Source organism: Vanellus vanellus, assembly GCF_965231255.1.
Source record: "Vanellus vanellus genome assembly, contig: HAP1_SCAFFOLD_146, whole genome shotgun sequence".
NCBI classification, from domain to species: domain Eukaryota; kingdom Metazoa; phylum Chordata; class Aves; order Charadriiformes; family Charadriidae; genus Vanellus; species Vanellus vanellus.
The window spans coordinates 214,066-228,285 of NW_028126808.1; the positions used below are offsets into that span (position 1 = coordinate 214,066).

Genomic DNA, 14,220 nt, shown 5'->3' on the forward strand with positions numbered 1-14,220 from the left:
GGGCAAAGAGGCGGCCAACAGCCAGCAGTGCGACAGCTGCGCAGACACCGAACATGCTCCTGGTGCCTGTCTGATGGTTGCTGTCATGGAGAGCCAGTAGATCCAGACAGGCCAGTAAGTTCAAGGGGAGGCAAAACCAGTTCATCACCCCCAGGTCATCCTTCTCAGGCACCACTTTCCATCAGAGCAAACCAATGGCCGGGAAGTAGAGCCCACATTAGAGTTCAATAAGGAGGAAGTTGAGGAAGGACTCAGCAGGGCTCCTGGCTGGGCTTGGTGGAGAAGGCAAGCATGAAAAGGCAGAAGACCAGGAGGCTGGCAAGGGAGAGGAGGTGGACAGGCTGGAGGTGGTACCTCTGGGAGATGGCCAGGTGATACAGTGGGAAGCTGATGCCCAAGGGAGTGCCATGGGGATCCAGGACAGGGGTCCAGAGGAAGATGAAGATGTAGATAACACTTTCAAAAGGAGTCTGGATGGCACCCAGGAGAAGGATGCGCCAGTTGGAGAGGAGGCACTTCAAACCATTGCCACAGGTTTTGGAGATAGCTCATTAATTCCCATAGCTTTCATCCCAATTTTTCATGGCAAAGACCCCTGACAGCACCGGGAGAGGGATGGAGACCATGAATAGAGCCACCAGGCTCAACCTACATGTCCTGTAGGAACGCTGGCACACCTCCAGGAGCCGGACAGGAGCAATGCTGGGGGACAAGGCCCAGGGTGGTGGCACTCCGAGCTGCTGAAGGCACCCAGGTCTGAGCTCTGCAGAGGCCGCTGGCACCGGGCTGTGCAGGAGGCGTTGGTTCAGGCCTCCCAGGGCCTCTCTGAGGGGAGAGCAGGGGCTGACCCATGCCGGGCATGGCCACCTCGGAGCCATGGCACAACCAGTCCCAGCTGGTCCCAGCCGGTCACGGGTGTGGGCATCACCACAGCGACTGCCAGCGCTTTGTGACGGGGGCACCATATCATGCCCAGCAGCCATTGTAACACGGGTGGCCACGGTGACCGTGCGGTATATAAGGGGCCAGAGCCCTGGGGTGCCCACTCCCAGGAGAGCACCTGCCTCAGGAGGCAGCATCTTCCCTGGGTGCCCACGGCGGCTCTACGGCCGAAGACGCCCATGGACAGAGAGGCGAACACGCCATCTCAGCCCAACAAGGGGCTGCCAAGCCTGCAGAAGAGGCGCCAGGTGAGGGATAGGGCAGGAGGGAGAGGCTGCTGGTGGGACGGGGCCGCACCGAGCTGCCTTCGTGCCGAGGCCGGGCTGGATGGCACTCTGGGGGCCACTGTGCCAAGGCAGCCACCTCCATCCCATGCCTTCTTCTTCTTCTGCCCGCAGGTGGGCCAGAGGCCACCAACGCCAGCGCCACAGGGCAGGCAGAGCCCGGCCTCGTCCCTCCACGGGGTCAGGCTGCCAGAGCTGCCCTGCCCAGAGAGCTTGCAGGCTGCTGGGAGTCGCCACGCACAGGTAGGGAACCTGCGAGAGACGGGGCTGAATGTTTTCCCGACCCTGGGGAGCTGCCAACGGGCAGGTGGGAGGTGCAGGAGAGGACAGGCGGGCTCGGCCCCTGTAGCAAGCTGGACCCCCTGTGCCATGCCCAGCAGGCTGCCTGGGCATGCCGGGGATGCTCCTGCAGGGACCAGCCCTCTCCCAGCCGTTTGTGGGAACAGGGCGGCAGCTGCCTGTGGGGCTGAGCGCTGCCCTGGGGGCTGGCGGGGGAGCCCAGACACAGGAGCTCTTCCAGCTGTTACAAGGGGGGCAAGGGCCACCGTCTCACAGCCTCTCTCCTCAGCTTCTTTTGCAGACAGACAGCGTAGCACACATGGAGGCACTGTCCTGCAACCAGATGGTACTGCCCAGCATCGTGGAGAAACTGGAGACTCTGCCCGGGCGGGCAGCGGCACCCAGATACGCACCCGCAGCTCGGCTACCAGCAGCTGACAGCACCCGCTGCACGCTGCCTGCTCTGCCAGCAGCACCCGCTGCACCTTCTGCCGGGGCATGGGACACGGCCAGCAGCAGTGCAGCCATCAGACACCCACAGCCAGTCCCACCTCCTTGGGGCACCTGCGGTGAGCGGGGCAGACCTGCGAGGGTCAGGAGATTCAGGCCTGCAGCCTATACACCAGCTGTGAAGGGGACAGCTCCGTGCCTCACCAGTGAGGTCCCAGGCAAGGTTTTCCGTGGGAGCTGGAGTCACAGCCAGCAGGCAGTGGCACCGTGGGACTGGGCACGTAACAGGGCCCTGTCAATAACAGCAAGAACAGACGAGGTCCAGGTGTCAATGGGAGCAAGGCTCCTGCAGCTCAGCTCTCGCCTGATCCCCATGCATGGGGGGGACACTGATGCTGCCGTCAGGGGCCCTGCACCAGCTGCCCGGGGACAGCATATGAGGCCGGGGTGCTGGGGACACGCAGCGGAGCACAACCCAGCAATGTGGGCGATGTGGATCAGGTGCGACCTCTACAAGAGATCACCGGGGGTGCACCACCAGGCTTCCGCAGAGCATGTGGACATCCTATCCATCAAGATGCAGGCTCCGGAGGAGCTGGGGAGGAGCTTCCTGGCCCACACCGGGCACAGTATGGCCCAGCTCAGGAATGCCAGCCTGCAGTGTCAGCGGGACTGCCCAGAGGAAAAGGCCTTGGCCGAGGAGGAGTGTCAGAACGACAGGGACAAAGAGCTGACCCAGGGGGAAGACATCAACATCCCCAGCATCTGTGTCAACAACTCCTTGGTCCAGGAGCTCTTCCAGGATGCCCACTCTAGTCCCCAGGAGGGGCCTGGCTGGCCCAGCAGCATGGACACAGAGGGGACCGGAGACAGAGCTGGGGATCTGCAAAGTCCCAGCTATGGTCCCAGGGACATTGAACCAACAGCTTCTGGCTTGGCCGGAGCTCATGAGGAAGAGGGGCAGCGCACACCACTCGCTCCTGTGGCACAAGAGGAGGCAGAGGAGCCAGCTTCTGCCTTTGGCGAGCAGGCCCCAGCAGCAGAGGCAAAGAGCCGGGCAGCTGCCCCACACAACCCCGCAGGCTACGAGGCAGCACTGCAGGACACAGCCTGGTGCATTGTGAGGGAGGTTGTGGCCAGCGCTGTGCTTGTATTCCAACAAGAACAGGCAGCAAGAACACCGGCAGTACCTCAGGGCACCGAGGGTCCGGTGATCGCAGAGGCTCATGGAGAGGACAGCACAGCTGTTGTCTCCCCGGCAGCGCAGGAGGATGAAGTGGCTGCTTCAGTGCTCCAAAACGCTCTGGCAGATGCTGGCGCACCCCACTTTGCCCCAGCAGAAGAGGCAGAGAGCCAGGCACCTGCCCCGCACAGCCCCACAGCATATGAGGAGGCTCTGCAGGACGTTGCCTGGCACACTGTGCGGGAGGCCGTGGCCGGTGCTGTGCTTGTGATCCAGCAGGAGCAGGCACAGAGTGCGGATGCAGAGACGGCTGCGAGAACACCTGCAGCACACCAAGACACCGAGCATCTCTTGGCTGCAGAGCCTCACGTAGAGGCCAGCACAGCCCCTCTCGCCCCAGCTGCAGACGACCAGGGAGGTGCAGCAGCTTCTCCCGTGGCTCAGGAACCTCAGCACCAGGTGAGCCAGGCGCACGTGGCCAGCACCGGGAATCCTGAGTTGCCGAAGGCAGGCGCAGCGCCCGGGCTGTGTGTAGCAGGGAGATGCCTGGTGTCCTCCAGGTCTCCCGCTGACATCCCCTCCCTCCCCTACCTCTGCTCTTGCTCTTCCCCTGCAGGCGCTCTCCGAGCATCCAGGCAGCGCACAGCCCTCCTGCGGCTGCAGGGACGTGCCGGAGGATGTCCCAGGTAGGTCCCTGAGCCGAGGGCAGGCCTGGCTGGGTGCTGCTCATCCCGGCGAGCGGCACCCAGGGTAGGTCGGCAGCACTGCACACACGGGGACTGGCCGTGCTGTGGCCACCCCTCCCTGGGGAACCGCCTTGGTGGCAGGGGGCTGGCAGCGGCTTGCCCGTTGCCTGCCCAGCCCCTCACCTACAGCTCTCTGTTCCCCGCAGGCATCGTGGCCCTGCCACACACCCCGGCTCGACAGCGACGGCCCTCCTTCTTCAGGAGGGCGCTCAGGGCTCTGCGCAGGGCTTTCCGCTGTACCTGCATAGCGGGACAGAAAGAACAGTAGTGTCCTGCTGCCAGTGCCAGGCGGGTCCCCAGAGATGGCATCTGGCCCTGAGCCTGCACAGCATCCAGGCAACCGAAGGATGGGTGCATGGACAGCGCTCCAGAAATTCATCTGCCCTGAGGACATCGTGCTGCCAGCCTCCGCTCGGCTATGGAGGCTTTCTGAGGCAAATAAAAGATGACAATTTTCCCCCAATGCTTGTCTGTGCCTGGCCCATCTCAGGAGAAAGATGGCTATTGACCAACACCCCCAGGTCCCTTTCTGCCAGGCAGCTTTCCAGCCACACTTCCCCAAGCCCGTAGCACTGCACGGGGTTGTCACCCAAGTGCAAGACCTGACACTTGGCCTTGTTGAAACTCATACCATTGTCTGCAGCCCATCTAGCCAGCCTGTCCAGATCCCTCTGTAGAGCCTTCCTACCCACCACTAGATCAACATTCCCACCCAACTTGGTGTCCTCTACAAACTTAGCGAGGCTGCACTCGATCCCCTCCTCCACATCGTTGATAAAGACATTAAACAGAACCAGCCCCAGTCATTAACCTCCAATGCCTTGGGAGTGGCAGGACTCGGAGGAGTTGCCAACAGTTATATGTCCACTAACCCTATTGTGATTGTAAACTCAGAAGGGCAAAGGGCTACAGTGCGGCCATATGTGACCTCAACTCCTTTAAACCTATGGGGAAGGGACTGCTTAGGCCAATGGGGAGTTTGCATAACTACGGATTTTTAGTCGGGGCCACTGTATTGCAGGGTGTTTCTCAACCCGCTTTAGCTCTAAAATGGCTAACAGAAAAACCAGTGTGGGTTGATCAGTGGCCCCTTGGCCAAGAGAAATTAACAGCCCTGCAGTCTCTGGTAAGGGAACAACTTGTTGCAGGACACATAGAGGCCTCACATAGCCCTTGGAATACCCCAGTATTTGTTATCAAAAAGAAATTGGGGAAATGGAGATTGTTGCGTGATTTGAGAAAGATCATTAGATGTCATGGCAACAATGGGAGCACTACAACCGGGATTACCTTCGCCTACTATGATACCTATGGGGTGGGAAATTGTTGTAATAGATTTAAAAGTTTGGGTTTTTTTTACCATCCCTCTGGCAGAACAAGACAAAGAAAAATTTGCATTTACTGTTCCATCTGTTTGGAGCCTACCAAAAGGTATAAAGGTATCAGTGGAAAGTGTTGCCACAAGGTATGAAAAACTCACCTACAATTTGTCAATGGCCTGTAGCAAAAGCGTTCACCATTTATCTTCACACCCACTGATTAAATCGGGCACACAAATAATCTTTGGCAAAAAAAAAAAAAAAAAAAATCTCAGTCGTAGAAACCCAGTGGAGGGCCCCACGGTGTTCACAGATGGGTCAGGAAAAACTGGAAAAGCTGTCATTGTCTGGAGACAAGAAACACAATGGTGACATAAGATCGAACATCAAGAAGGTTCGCCCCAAGTCATAGAACTACGAGCGATGACCATGGTGTTTCAGAGTTTCCCCGGCCCAGTCAACATTGTGACAGATTCAGCTTATGTGGCCGCTCTGGTACAACGTTTAGATAAAGCTGTTTTAGGTAATGTAACTAATGAATTACTGTTTGGTGTATTGAAACTGTTATGGATAACAATGCAGAGGCGACAGCAGGAATATTATGTGATGCACATTAAAAGTCATACCCAGTTACCAGGATTTATAGTAGAAGGCAATGCACAAGCTGATGCTTTAGTGTCTGCAGTGGCCCTGGGACCTGTGCCCAATGTTAAACAGCAAGCGATAGCATTGCATAGTTTTTATCATCAGGGATATCGTGCTTTGAAACGTCAGTTTAATCTTAGTAATACTGAGGCGCGCCATATTATTGCGGCCTGCCCCGATTGTCAAGATGAACATGTACCTGTATATTATGGCACCAACCCACGAGGATTACGCGCTTTACAGCTTTGGCAAACTGATGTCACACATATTACTGAATTCGGCCGTTTGAAGTATATACATGTATCAATGGATACCTTTTCTTCTGCCCTCGTAGCCACTGCTCACACTGGAGAATCAGCTCGAGATGCCTTACACCATTGGCAGCGTGCATTTTCTGTTTTAGGTGTCCCACAACAGATCAAAACTGATAACGGTCCTGCTTATGTATGGCAAAAGGTAGCTTGTTTTTTACAACTCTGGGGCGTGACACATGTCACAGGCATCCCCCACTCACCCACGGCTCAGAGTATTGTTGAGCGTGCACACGGGACTCTAAAACGCCTTTTACAAAAACAAAAAGGCGGAATGATAGGGGAAACCCCTGAAGCACGATTAACTAAAGCTGTATGTGTATTAAACCTTTTGCAGCTTGCTGACAATACTCCTGCTGCGATGCCACCCCTTCTTTGGCACTTTGGTTGCTTGTGACCCAGGAACGGGTGGGTCCTGGAGCAAAAGTGCTGCTGTGAGACCTAATAATCGCAGCATCCTTTTTAGCCCCTGGAGTGGCATCAGCTAGAGCGTGCTACGCATAACAAGCTTGGGTGTTGGCTGGCTAAGCAATCTAATGCTACATCTTCAGCTTTAAGTAGTTTACTACTAGATGTAGACTCAGACATGCCACACTGCAGAATCGAGCTGCAATAGATTTCCTGTTGCTGGCTCAAGGTCATGGTTGTCAAGATTTTGATGGAATGTGCTGCATGAACTTATCAGACCATTCTCAATCCATTCATGCACGCATACAAGAGTTAATGGAACGAACGAAAAAGTTAAAGGAAGAGGATGGGTTCTTCTCTTTTGACCACCTTTTGCAAAACTGGGGACTCTCGGGATGGCTGGTTTCAAAGGTCAAAGCAGGATTAATAATATTGTTGATAGTTGTAGTTGTGCTAATGATGGTGCCATGTCTCATCTCCCTACTGCAAAGGGCCCTGCAGCGGGTGATGGGGGCGGCATTTGTAGCACAAATAGAAAAAGGGGGAATTGTGGGAAACCTCGGCTGGTCCGAGGGATCAGAATGCAAATTTAACATTGACCTTGAGCAGATATCCGTGTACCCTTGAAGAGACTGGGGAGTCCTGAGAAGAGCTAAGTAAAAGGATAAGGGTTGGCAAACATCCTGGCTCTGACCAGAGCATGAACAGAGTGTGATGTGAGAGTGTATCGGGCAAAAGTAGAATGCTGAATATATGCATAGATAAGCACCTGGGTAAAAGAATATAAAAAAGCACTGCTTGTTAAATGAAGAAATTGGATTGCTGCAACTTGATGTTCAGTGTTGTGTCCGTCCCAACAACGACACCCAGGCCTGTTGCCTCTCCCAATTTGGCCTATTTCTGGTTTGGGGTATTCTTAGGGTTAGTCTGGAGGCACAAATCATGCTGCTGAGTCACTTGTCTTACAGTGGTGTATAAATTTCTAGCTATGATCTCTCTAATTAGGTGTTTATATAAGGCCTCTGCCCCCCAATGCCTTTTTCTGTGTGCTTCTTTTACCAGAGACCATGTTACATAGGAGGGAATGATTAGTTTCCCTTGTGGGGTGAGAGCCCATCCCCCTTTATTATATGACCCTTCTAAATCCGTGATAAGCTTCTGATCCTCCTTGGTATATTCTGGCTTACCTTCTAGGGAGATTTGCCTGTCAGGGACCAGAGCCCCTTCTGGTTTTACCTTTATTTTGGCTACCAGTTTTGCCTCTCTGTCCGCCAGCTCATGTCCTCTTCCCAACTCCGAGTTTACTTTCTGGTGTGCCTTAATGTGCATGATCGCCACTTTTTAGGGAGTTGGACTGCCTCCAACAGTTTCAGGATCTCCTCTGCATGCTTGATGTTCTTGCCCTGTGAATTCAATAATCCTCTCTCCTTCCAGATAGCTCCATGCGCATGCACGACTCCAAAGGCATATCTCGAGTCTGTATAGATATTCACAGCTTTCCCTTGGGCCAATTCCAAGGCACGGGTCAGAGCAATTATTTCGGCCTTCTGTGCAGAGATATTCATGGGCAAAGGCCCTGACTCTATTATTTCTTGACTGGTAGCAATGGCATATCCGGCATACCTTTTACCACTTAGGACATAGCTGCTCCCATCTGTGAACCAGTTTTCCGTGTTTTACATAGGACTGTCTTTCAGGTACGAACGGCTCGAATATGTTGCTTCGATGGTCTCCAGACAGTCATGATGCACTGGTTCTCCCGTATTCCCACTGAGGAAAGAAGCTGGATTGACAATGTTAGGGACTACAATTTCCACATCATCTTGTTCTACCATTATAGCCTAATATTTCAAGAACTTCTGTGGAGAAAGCCAGTGTCCACCTTTCGCTTCCAGTACTGCAGATGTTGTATGGGACACTAACACAGTCATTTTCTGGCCCAGGGTGAATTTTCGGGCTTCCTGGATGTTTAGTATTATGGCCGCGACTGCTTGCAAGCATCCAGGCCAGCCCTTCGCAGTTGTATCTAGTTGCTTGGAAAAATAGGCAACAGCTCGCCGATACGGGCCTAGATCTTGTGCCAATTCCTAGGGCAATTCCCTGTTTTTCGTGAGAGAAAGGCAAAATGGCTTACTCACGTCTGGGAGTCCCAAGGCTGGAGCTGACATCGAGGCCTTCTTCAGCGACTCGAAGGCCTGTATGGTCTCTCTAGTCCATTTAAAGGGTTTCTGTTCAGTAGTTGTTAGTGTCTTGACAAGCAACCCATAATTATAAATCCACAGCCGACACCACCCAGTCATCCCTAGAAAAGTTCATAACTCTTTCACTGTTTGCAGTCTTGGAGTTTGGCATATTGTCTCTTTTCAGGCCTGTCCCAAAGTCCTCTGTCCAGCACTGATTTCATAACCTGGGTAAATCACCTTGCGCTGCACTATTTGAGCCTTCTTTGGGATACCCGGTATCCCTGGAGCCCTCAAAAAATTCAGCAGACTCGGCATCCAGGTCGTACCAGCATCCTCTGTCTTGGTGGCAATCAAGATATCATCCACATATTGTAACAGTTTCCCTTCTTCAGGAGGTGGGGCTTCCCAGGACTCGAGATCTTTTGCAAGTAGGTTAGCAAATATAGTGGGGCTGTTTTTGAACCGTTGTAGTAACACCGTCCAGGTAAGCTGAGTTCTCTGTCCACTTTTAGAATTTTCCCATTCAAATGCAATTATTTCTGGCTGACTTTACGGAGAGGGAGGCAAAAGAAGGCATCCTTCAGATCTAAAACAGTAAACCAAGTTAGCTCAGGTGTTAATACAGTCAGCAAGGTGTATGGGTTCGCTACTACCAGGTAAAGTCGCTGGTTCCGGGCACCGGGCCCGGTGGCCTCTTGGCAGAAAGGGGGGCACCATGGGGGGTTCCCAGCAGGAGGGGAGGCAGAAGCCGGCATGGGACACCCCCAACAGACCCCCGCTGAACGCTCTGCCTGCGGGACGAGGCTGTGCAGGCCCCGCGGCAGGCAGCAGCGCCTGGCTGCGAGCGCTGCCTGCTGACAGCTGGCAGCAAAATCCCCGTGTGGCATCGTGGCCTCTTGGGGAAGTTCACTGCCACCCCGCTCTCTGCAGCCCTGTGCCACCAGGGCCTTCCCAAAACACATACACCAGAGAACAGAACAGAACAGCTACAGGCAGCACGCACCTTTGTGGGTGTTGAGGGGCCCATCTGGCTACAGCCGCAGCAGGCAAGCGGTGATGCGCAAGCCAAATAAGCCAGGCGTACCCAAGCGGTGCCAACCTTCCCGCACAAAGCACGGTGAAAGGCAGGTGCAGCACAGTACACACGGGCTATGTCAGCCACAGCAGCACCCTCCGGCAGGCTTTCTGTCCTTGCTGTCGCCGAGTTAGAGTGCTGCTCTGGGACAACACTGACAAGGGCAGTTGTGGCACCTGCTTTGCATGGCCAAAGACACGCAACGTTAAGCTCTAGACAGAGAAGGATGCTCCCGCTCTCAGCCCCATGGGCCATTCTCCATGGCTTGGGTAAACCCTTGTCATGGCTTAACCCCCACCACGCAGCCGCTCGCTTACCCCCTCTTCCCCCCGCAAGGGACAAGAGGGAGAAAAGGAGGGCAAAGGAAAAAAATCTCCTGGGTTGAGACAAAGACACTTGAATAGAACAATATCAGAGAAAGCAAAATAACACAAGAACAAGAAGAACACCAGGCACTCGCACTGCCCAGAAGCTGGCATCGTCCCGAGCAGTGATGGCGGGTTCCCACCCCCTGGCTAACCCCCATTTATATACTGGGCATGACATCTATGGTGTGGAGTATTTCATTGGCCAGTCCATCGCTCTGTCTGTTCTTCTATGGGAAGCTAAAAAAAAGTCCTTGAATTATGTAAACATCGCTTAACAACAACTAAACCCAATAGCTGTTATTGGCATTCCTGTCACAGCATCCCTAGAAAGAGAAATTGACACTTGTCCAGCCCAAACCAGGACTCATCGGTCTGCCTTCTACAGCTGTATGGTGGAGCCTTGCTCCCGTCCTGGAGTGCGGGGCAGTCCTGGGAGAAAAGCAGGAGCCAGCCACGTGCGTTGTATTTGCTGAGCAGGGCTGGGTCCCTGGAGCGCAGAGAGCAGTGGCTTGAAGAATGGCAGCCTCAAAGCTCATGCACGGTGTGGGAGCCTCCTGCTGCCACCCTGCCTTGTGTGGCCGGATGGAAGGCACACAGCTGAGTGCTCAACCTGGTCCCCAAGATGGCAGGGCAGGCTGGCTCTGAAAGTGGGAGAGCTGCTCTCGAGGCCCTCCTCGAGGAGTCGCATGGCTTCACAGGCACCAGAACCGGGCCCCAAACTGGACTCACTCAAGGCTGCTTTGTTTTCTGAAATGTGACCTGAAGGTGGTGCCCCATATCTGCGTAGACAGAAGGAAGCCTTAGAGAAGGCAGCTTGTCTTCTGTGGGTACTCTGCTATTCCAGCACCACGTTTGGCAGGTGGTCGAGGAGGAACAATGAGAGTGGCCACACTGCACAGACAACTGGAGGAATGGTTGGGGTCAGTGTGGGCAGAGGCATCTAGCAGAGACAGCAGTGCCCAGAAAGCCGCATCAGTAATGCCATGGCAGTCCCAGGCGACCGAGCTACCAGCACCTGAAACACCAAATCTCTTCACCGATGGAGCAAACCTGGGAGGAGAGGGAGGAAGTGACCTGGGGTGGGTCCCTTGTTTGGGAGGAGAGACAAGGGAGGAGAAAGGGAGGAGTCAAGGAAGATGAGGGGGATGTTCAAGCAGGGAAAATGGAGACAAGGGGGGATCAATCCCCCGTTAACTACCCCTGAAATCCGGCTCTTCCTTCTGGGACTGAGAGCCCTGTTGGCTTCTCACTCTTTGCGTGGTCAGCAATTTCTCTTGTCACGCTCAGGAGTTTCACACCGTCTGTTCAATTAGCTACGGCTTACGCTGGGCCCTAATCTCCAGCTGTGTGCCTTAATGCATACCCCCAAAGTCATCTGCAGGTCACATCACTGTTTCCTATCCTCCATGTGCCAGTCTTCTCCACCCCATGGTGGCTCTGAGCACCCTCCTCTCTGACCAGGCACCATTTCAGCCCTTGGGAGTCACTCTTTCCCTTCGTGCCCTGCTGTCTGCCTGCAGCCTCATTGGCAGGCGCCGGGCACGCAAGTCCTTGCCTTGCACCGGAGACTGAATTGGACTCAAGCACGCTCAGCTGTGAAAATCAGGAACTTTATTTCTACAACCGAGTCAACATCAGCCCTTCTGCGCTCAGAGGAGTGCGGGCAGGACAGAGCAGGCCTTGGCACTGAGGCTGCCTTTGGCTCAGCAGGCATTGCCCCGGAAGGAAATGGTCGTGGAACAGGGCGGCCTGCTCTGGAGCCTCTTCGTCACGCTGCTCAAGCCTTTTTCCCCCACAGGACCTGCAGCAGCTCCTGCAGCAGCTTAAAAAATTCCACCAGCTTCTGGCGTGGAAATGGACATGGTGCAAACCCGCCTGACTGTGTGGGTATTGGCCTTGGTCTCTGATAAGGGGTTGAAATAAAGACTGGCTGTGGTGTTGTAGTAGCCGATGGTGCTGGGTGCAGTCCCATCTGGACCAGGATCCAGTCGTAGAAGTGCTGGGTGGAGGTGTAGACTCCGGGCCGTTTGGCTCTGGCACAGCCTCTCCCCCAGCTGGTCACCCCAACAAGCCAGAAGTAGTCCGCATTGTTGTCTTTGCACACCAGAGGACCACCGCTGTCACCCTGCAGGGGAGGAGAGAGGGTTGAGGTGGTGTTGGGTGACCGCTGTCAGCGCTCTGGCCAGCTCCTTCTCTCTCCCAGCACCTGCCAGAGCTCTGCTCACTGCACACAATGGCTCTGCTCCGGCGCTGGAGCCTACAGAGCCTCGTGTGGGAGGGGGTGGTGGGCCTGTAAGGTCGGGCGCTCTCTCATCTCTGCACAGTGCTCCCGGCTGTGTGGAAGGGGGATGCTTTGGGATCTGGACCTATGGGCTGCCGGGAGCATGGGATGGGCTTTCTGGGCAGCGTCCCCGGGCTCTGGGACAAGGCGGGCACTGGGCAAGGACCTGCAGCTGGGGAAGGGGAGGTGAGCCCCAGCAGCACTGGAGACCCAGCGGTGGCAGGGTGACTTGCCAGGCCGAGCACGTGCCGGGTGATGTTTGGGCGTTGCGAGAGGGCTGCCGGTGCTGCCGGGGCTTGACTTGCAGCACATCCTACCTGGCAGGTGTCGATGCCACCCTGCGGATAGCCAGCACACAGGTTGTGGCTGTGGATGGCCCCTCTGTACCACCCGCTGCTGTTGCAGAGGTTGACATCAATGAGCTGGACCTTGGCCTCCTGCAGGACATCCGTTGACCCTGCAGCTGTGAGCACAGAAAGCAATGAAGCCCCAGCAGCTCCCCCCCCCGTCTGGGTGAACCCCTTCCCTAGGGCTTGGCTTTGCGTCCTGAAGGCACTGTGCCCGTGTTTCCCCTCTGTCTGGCTTTGGGCGGTGGGTCAGCCCATTCTCCCTGGAGGCATACGTCCCCACAGCCTCACTCTGGCTTTCGCCTCTGCTCTCGGGAAGCCCAACCCCTCTCCCCAGTGTGCCGAGCTTGCACTCAGGACACCAGCACTTCTGGGGAACTCACATCTTGCAGTGGTGGCGCCCCAACCGCTGACGTAGCAGGTGCGCAGCTCTGACACTCTAAGTGAGGCGTCGGGCACACAGGCAAGCTGGGTGTAGGAGTTGCACTGGACAGGCTGGTCCAGCTCCAGCAGGGCGATGTCGTTCCTCTGCGTGATATTCCTATAATGCTCATGAACCAGCAGCCGCTTAATGTGGCGCACTTGGGCCTCGGGGCCCAGCCGAGTCAACTGGGTGGCCCCGATCACCACGCGCCACATGCTGATATTCCTGGAAGGCAGATGGAGAGGGGGGTCAGAGGGAGCGGAGCCACGCGCTGCAGCAGCCCCGCCGTTCCCTGCCTTCTGCTTCCCAGGGCAGAGAGGAGAGCAGTGCCACGCAGGCTGCCACTGCCCTGGCATGCCTTAGGCACGAGCCATGTGGCGCTGGAGGCTGCTAGGAAGCAGTGGCCTGAGCCCAGCCTTCTCGGGATGGGCTTGGCAGTGCCCAGGCACTAGGCGTACTGGGAGGAACGGGGATGGGAGTAGCAGGCGGTGCTGTGCGCAGGGCACCCGCGAGGGTGGTGGGGACAGCCCCCTTCCCTGGCCCTCCTTACCTGGCCTCGATGAAGCAGTGTGCTGCCGTCAGCACCCACTGTGGGCTGATGAGGGACCCTCCGCATACGTGCCCCGTGCCTGCTTCCCAGGGGTCCTGGATGCTGACGATCCAGGGCCAGGCTCCTGGACGGAATTTAAAGGAATTTAAGGGAAATTCCAGGAATACCTCCAGATAGTCCATTAGGGAGGATGTTGTTACAATGGGGGCAGGAAGGAGAGTCCTGCACCCGGGGTAAGGATAAAGGAAAGAAGATTATATATTGTATGTTTAAATGGGCCAAAGAGCCCATAAGGCCAGAGAAGTTGTATTGGCCAAAGTATGATTCTATAGAGGGATGGCTGTGTCAAGCACTAAATGTATACGTTAACTCTAAAGAATCATTTGATGAAGAAGAGAGCGAATATGCAGCGTGTTGGAAAGGAG

At 55.5% G+C, this 14,220-nt stretch overlaps 1 protein-coding gene across 1 annotated transcript; it reads right to left on the bottom strand.

Annotated features, from left to right (window-relative positions):
* Positions 1-9,330: 9,330 nt before the first annotated feature.
* On the bottom strand, positions 9,331-13,977 carry LOC309685731 (acrosin-like; the record flags this gene model as incomplete). The annotated part of the gene is made up of 5 exons (XM_082501459.1): positions 9,331-9,336; positions 12,121-12,318; positions 12,792-12,937; positions 13,205-13,470; positions 13,796-13,977. 5 exons carry the CDS (start codon positions 13,975-13,977, stop codon positions 9,331-9,333), a joined length of 798 nt encoding a protein of 265 aa, XP_082357585.1.
* Between the last annotated feature and the right edge of the window lie 243 nt (positions 13,978-14,220).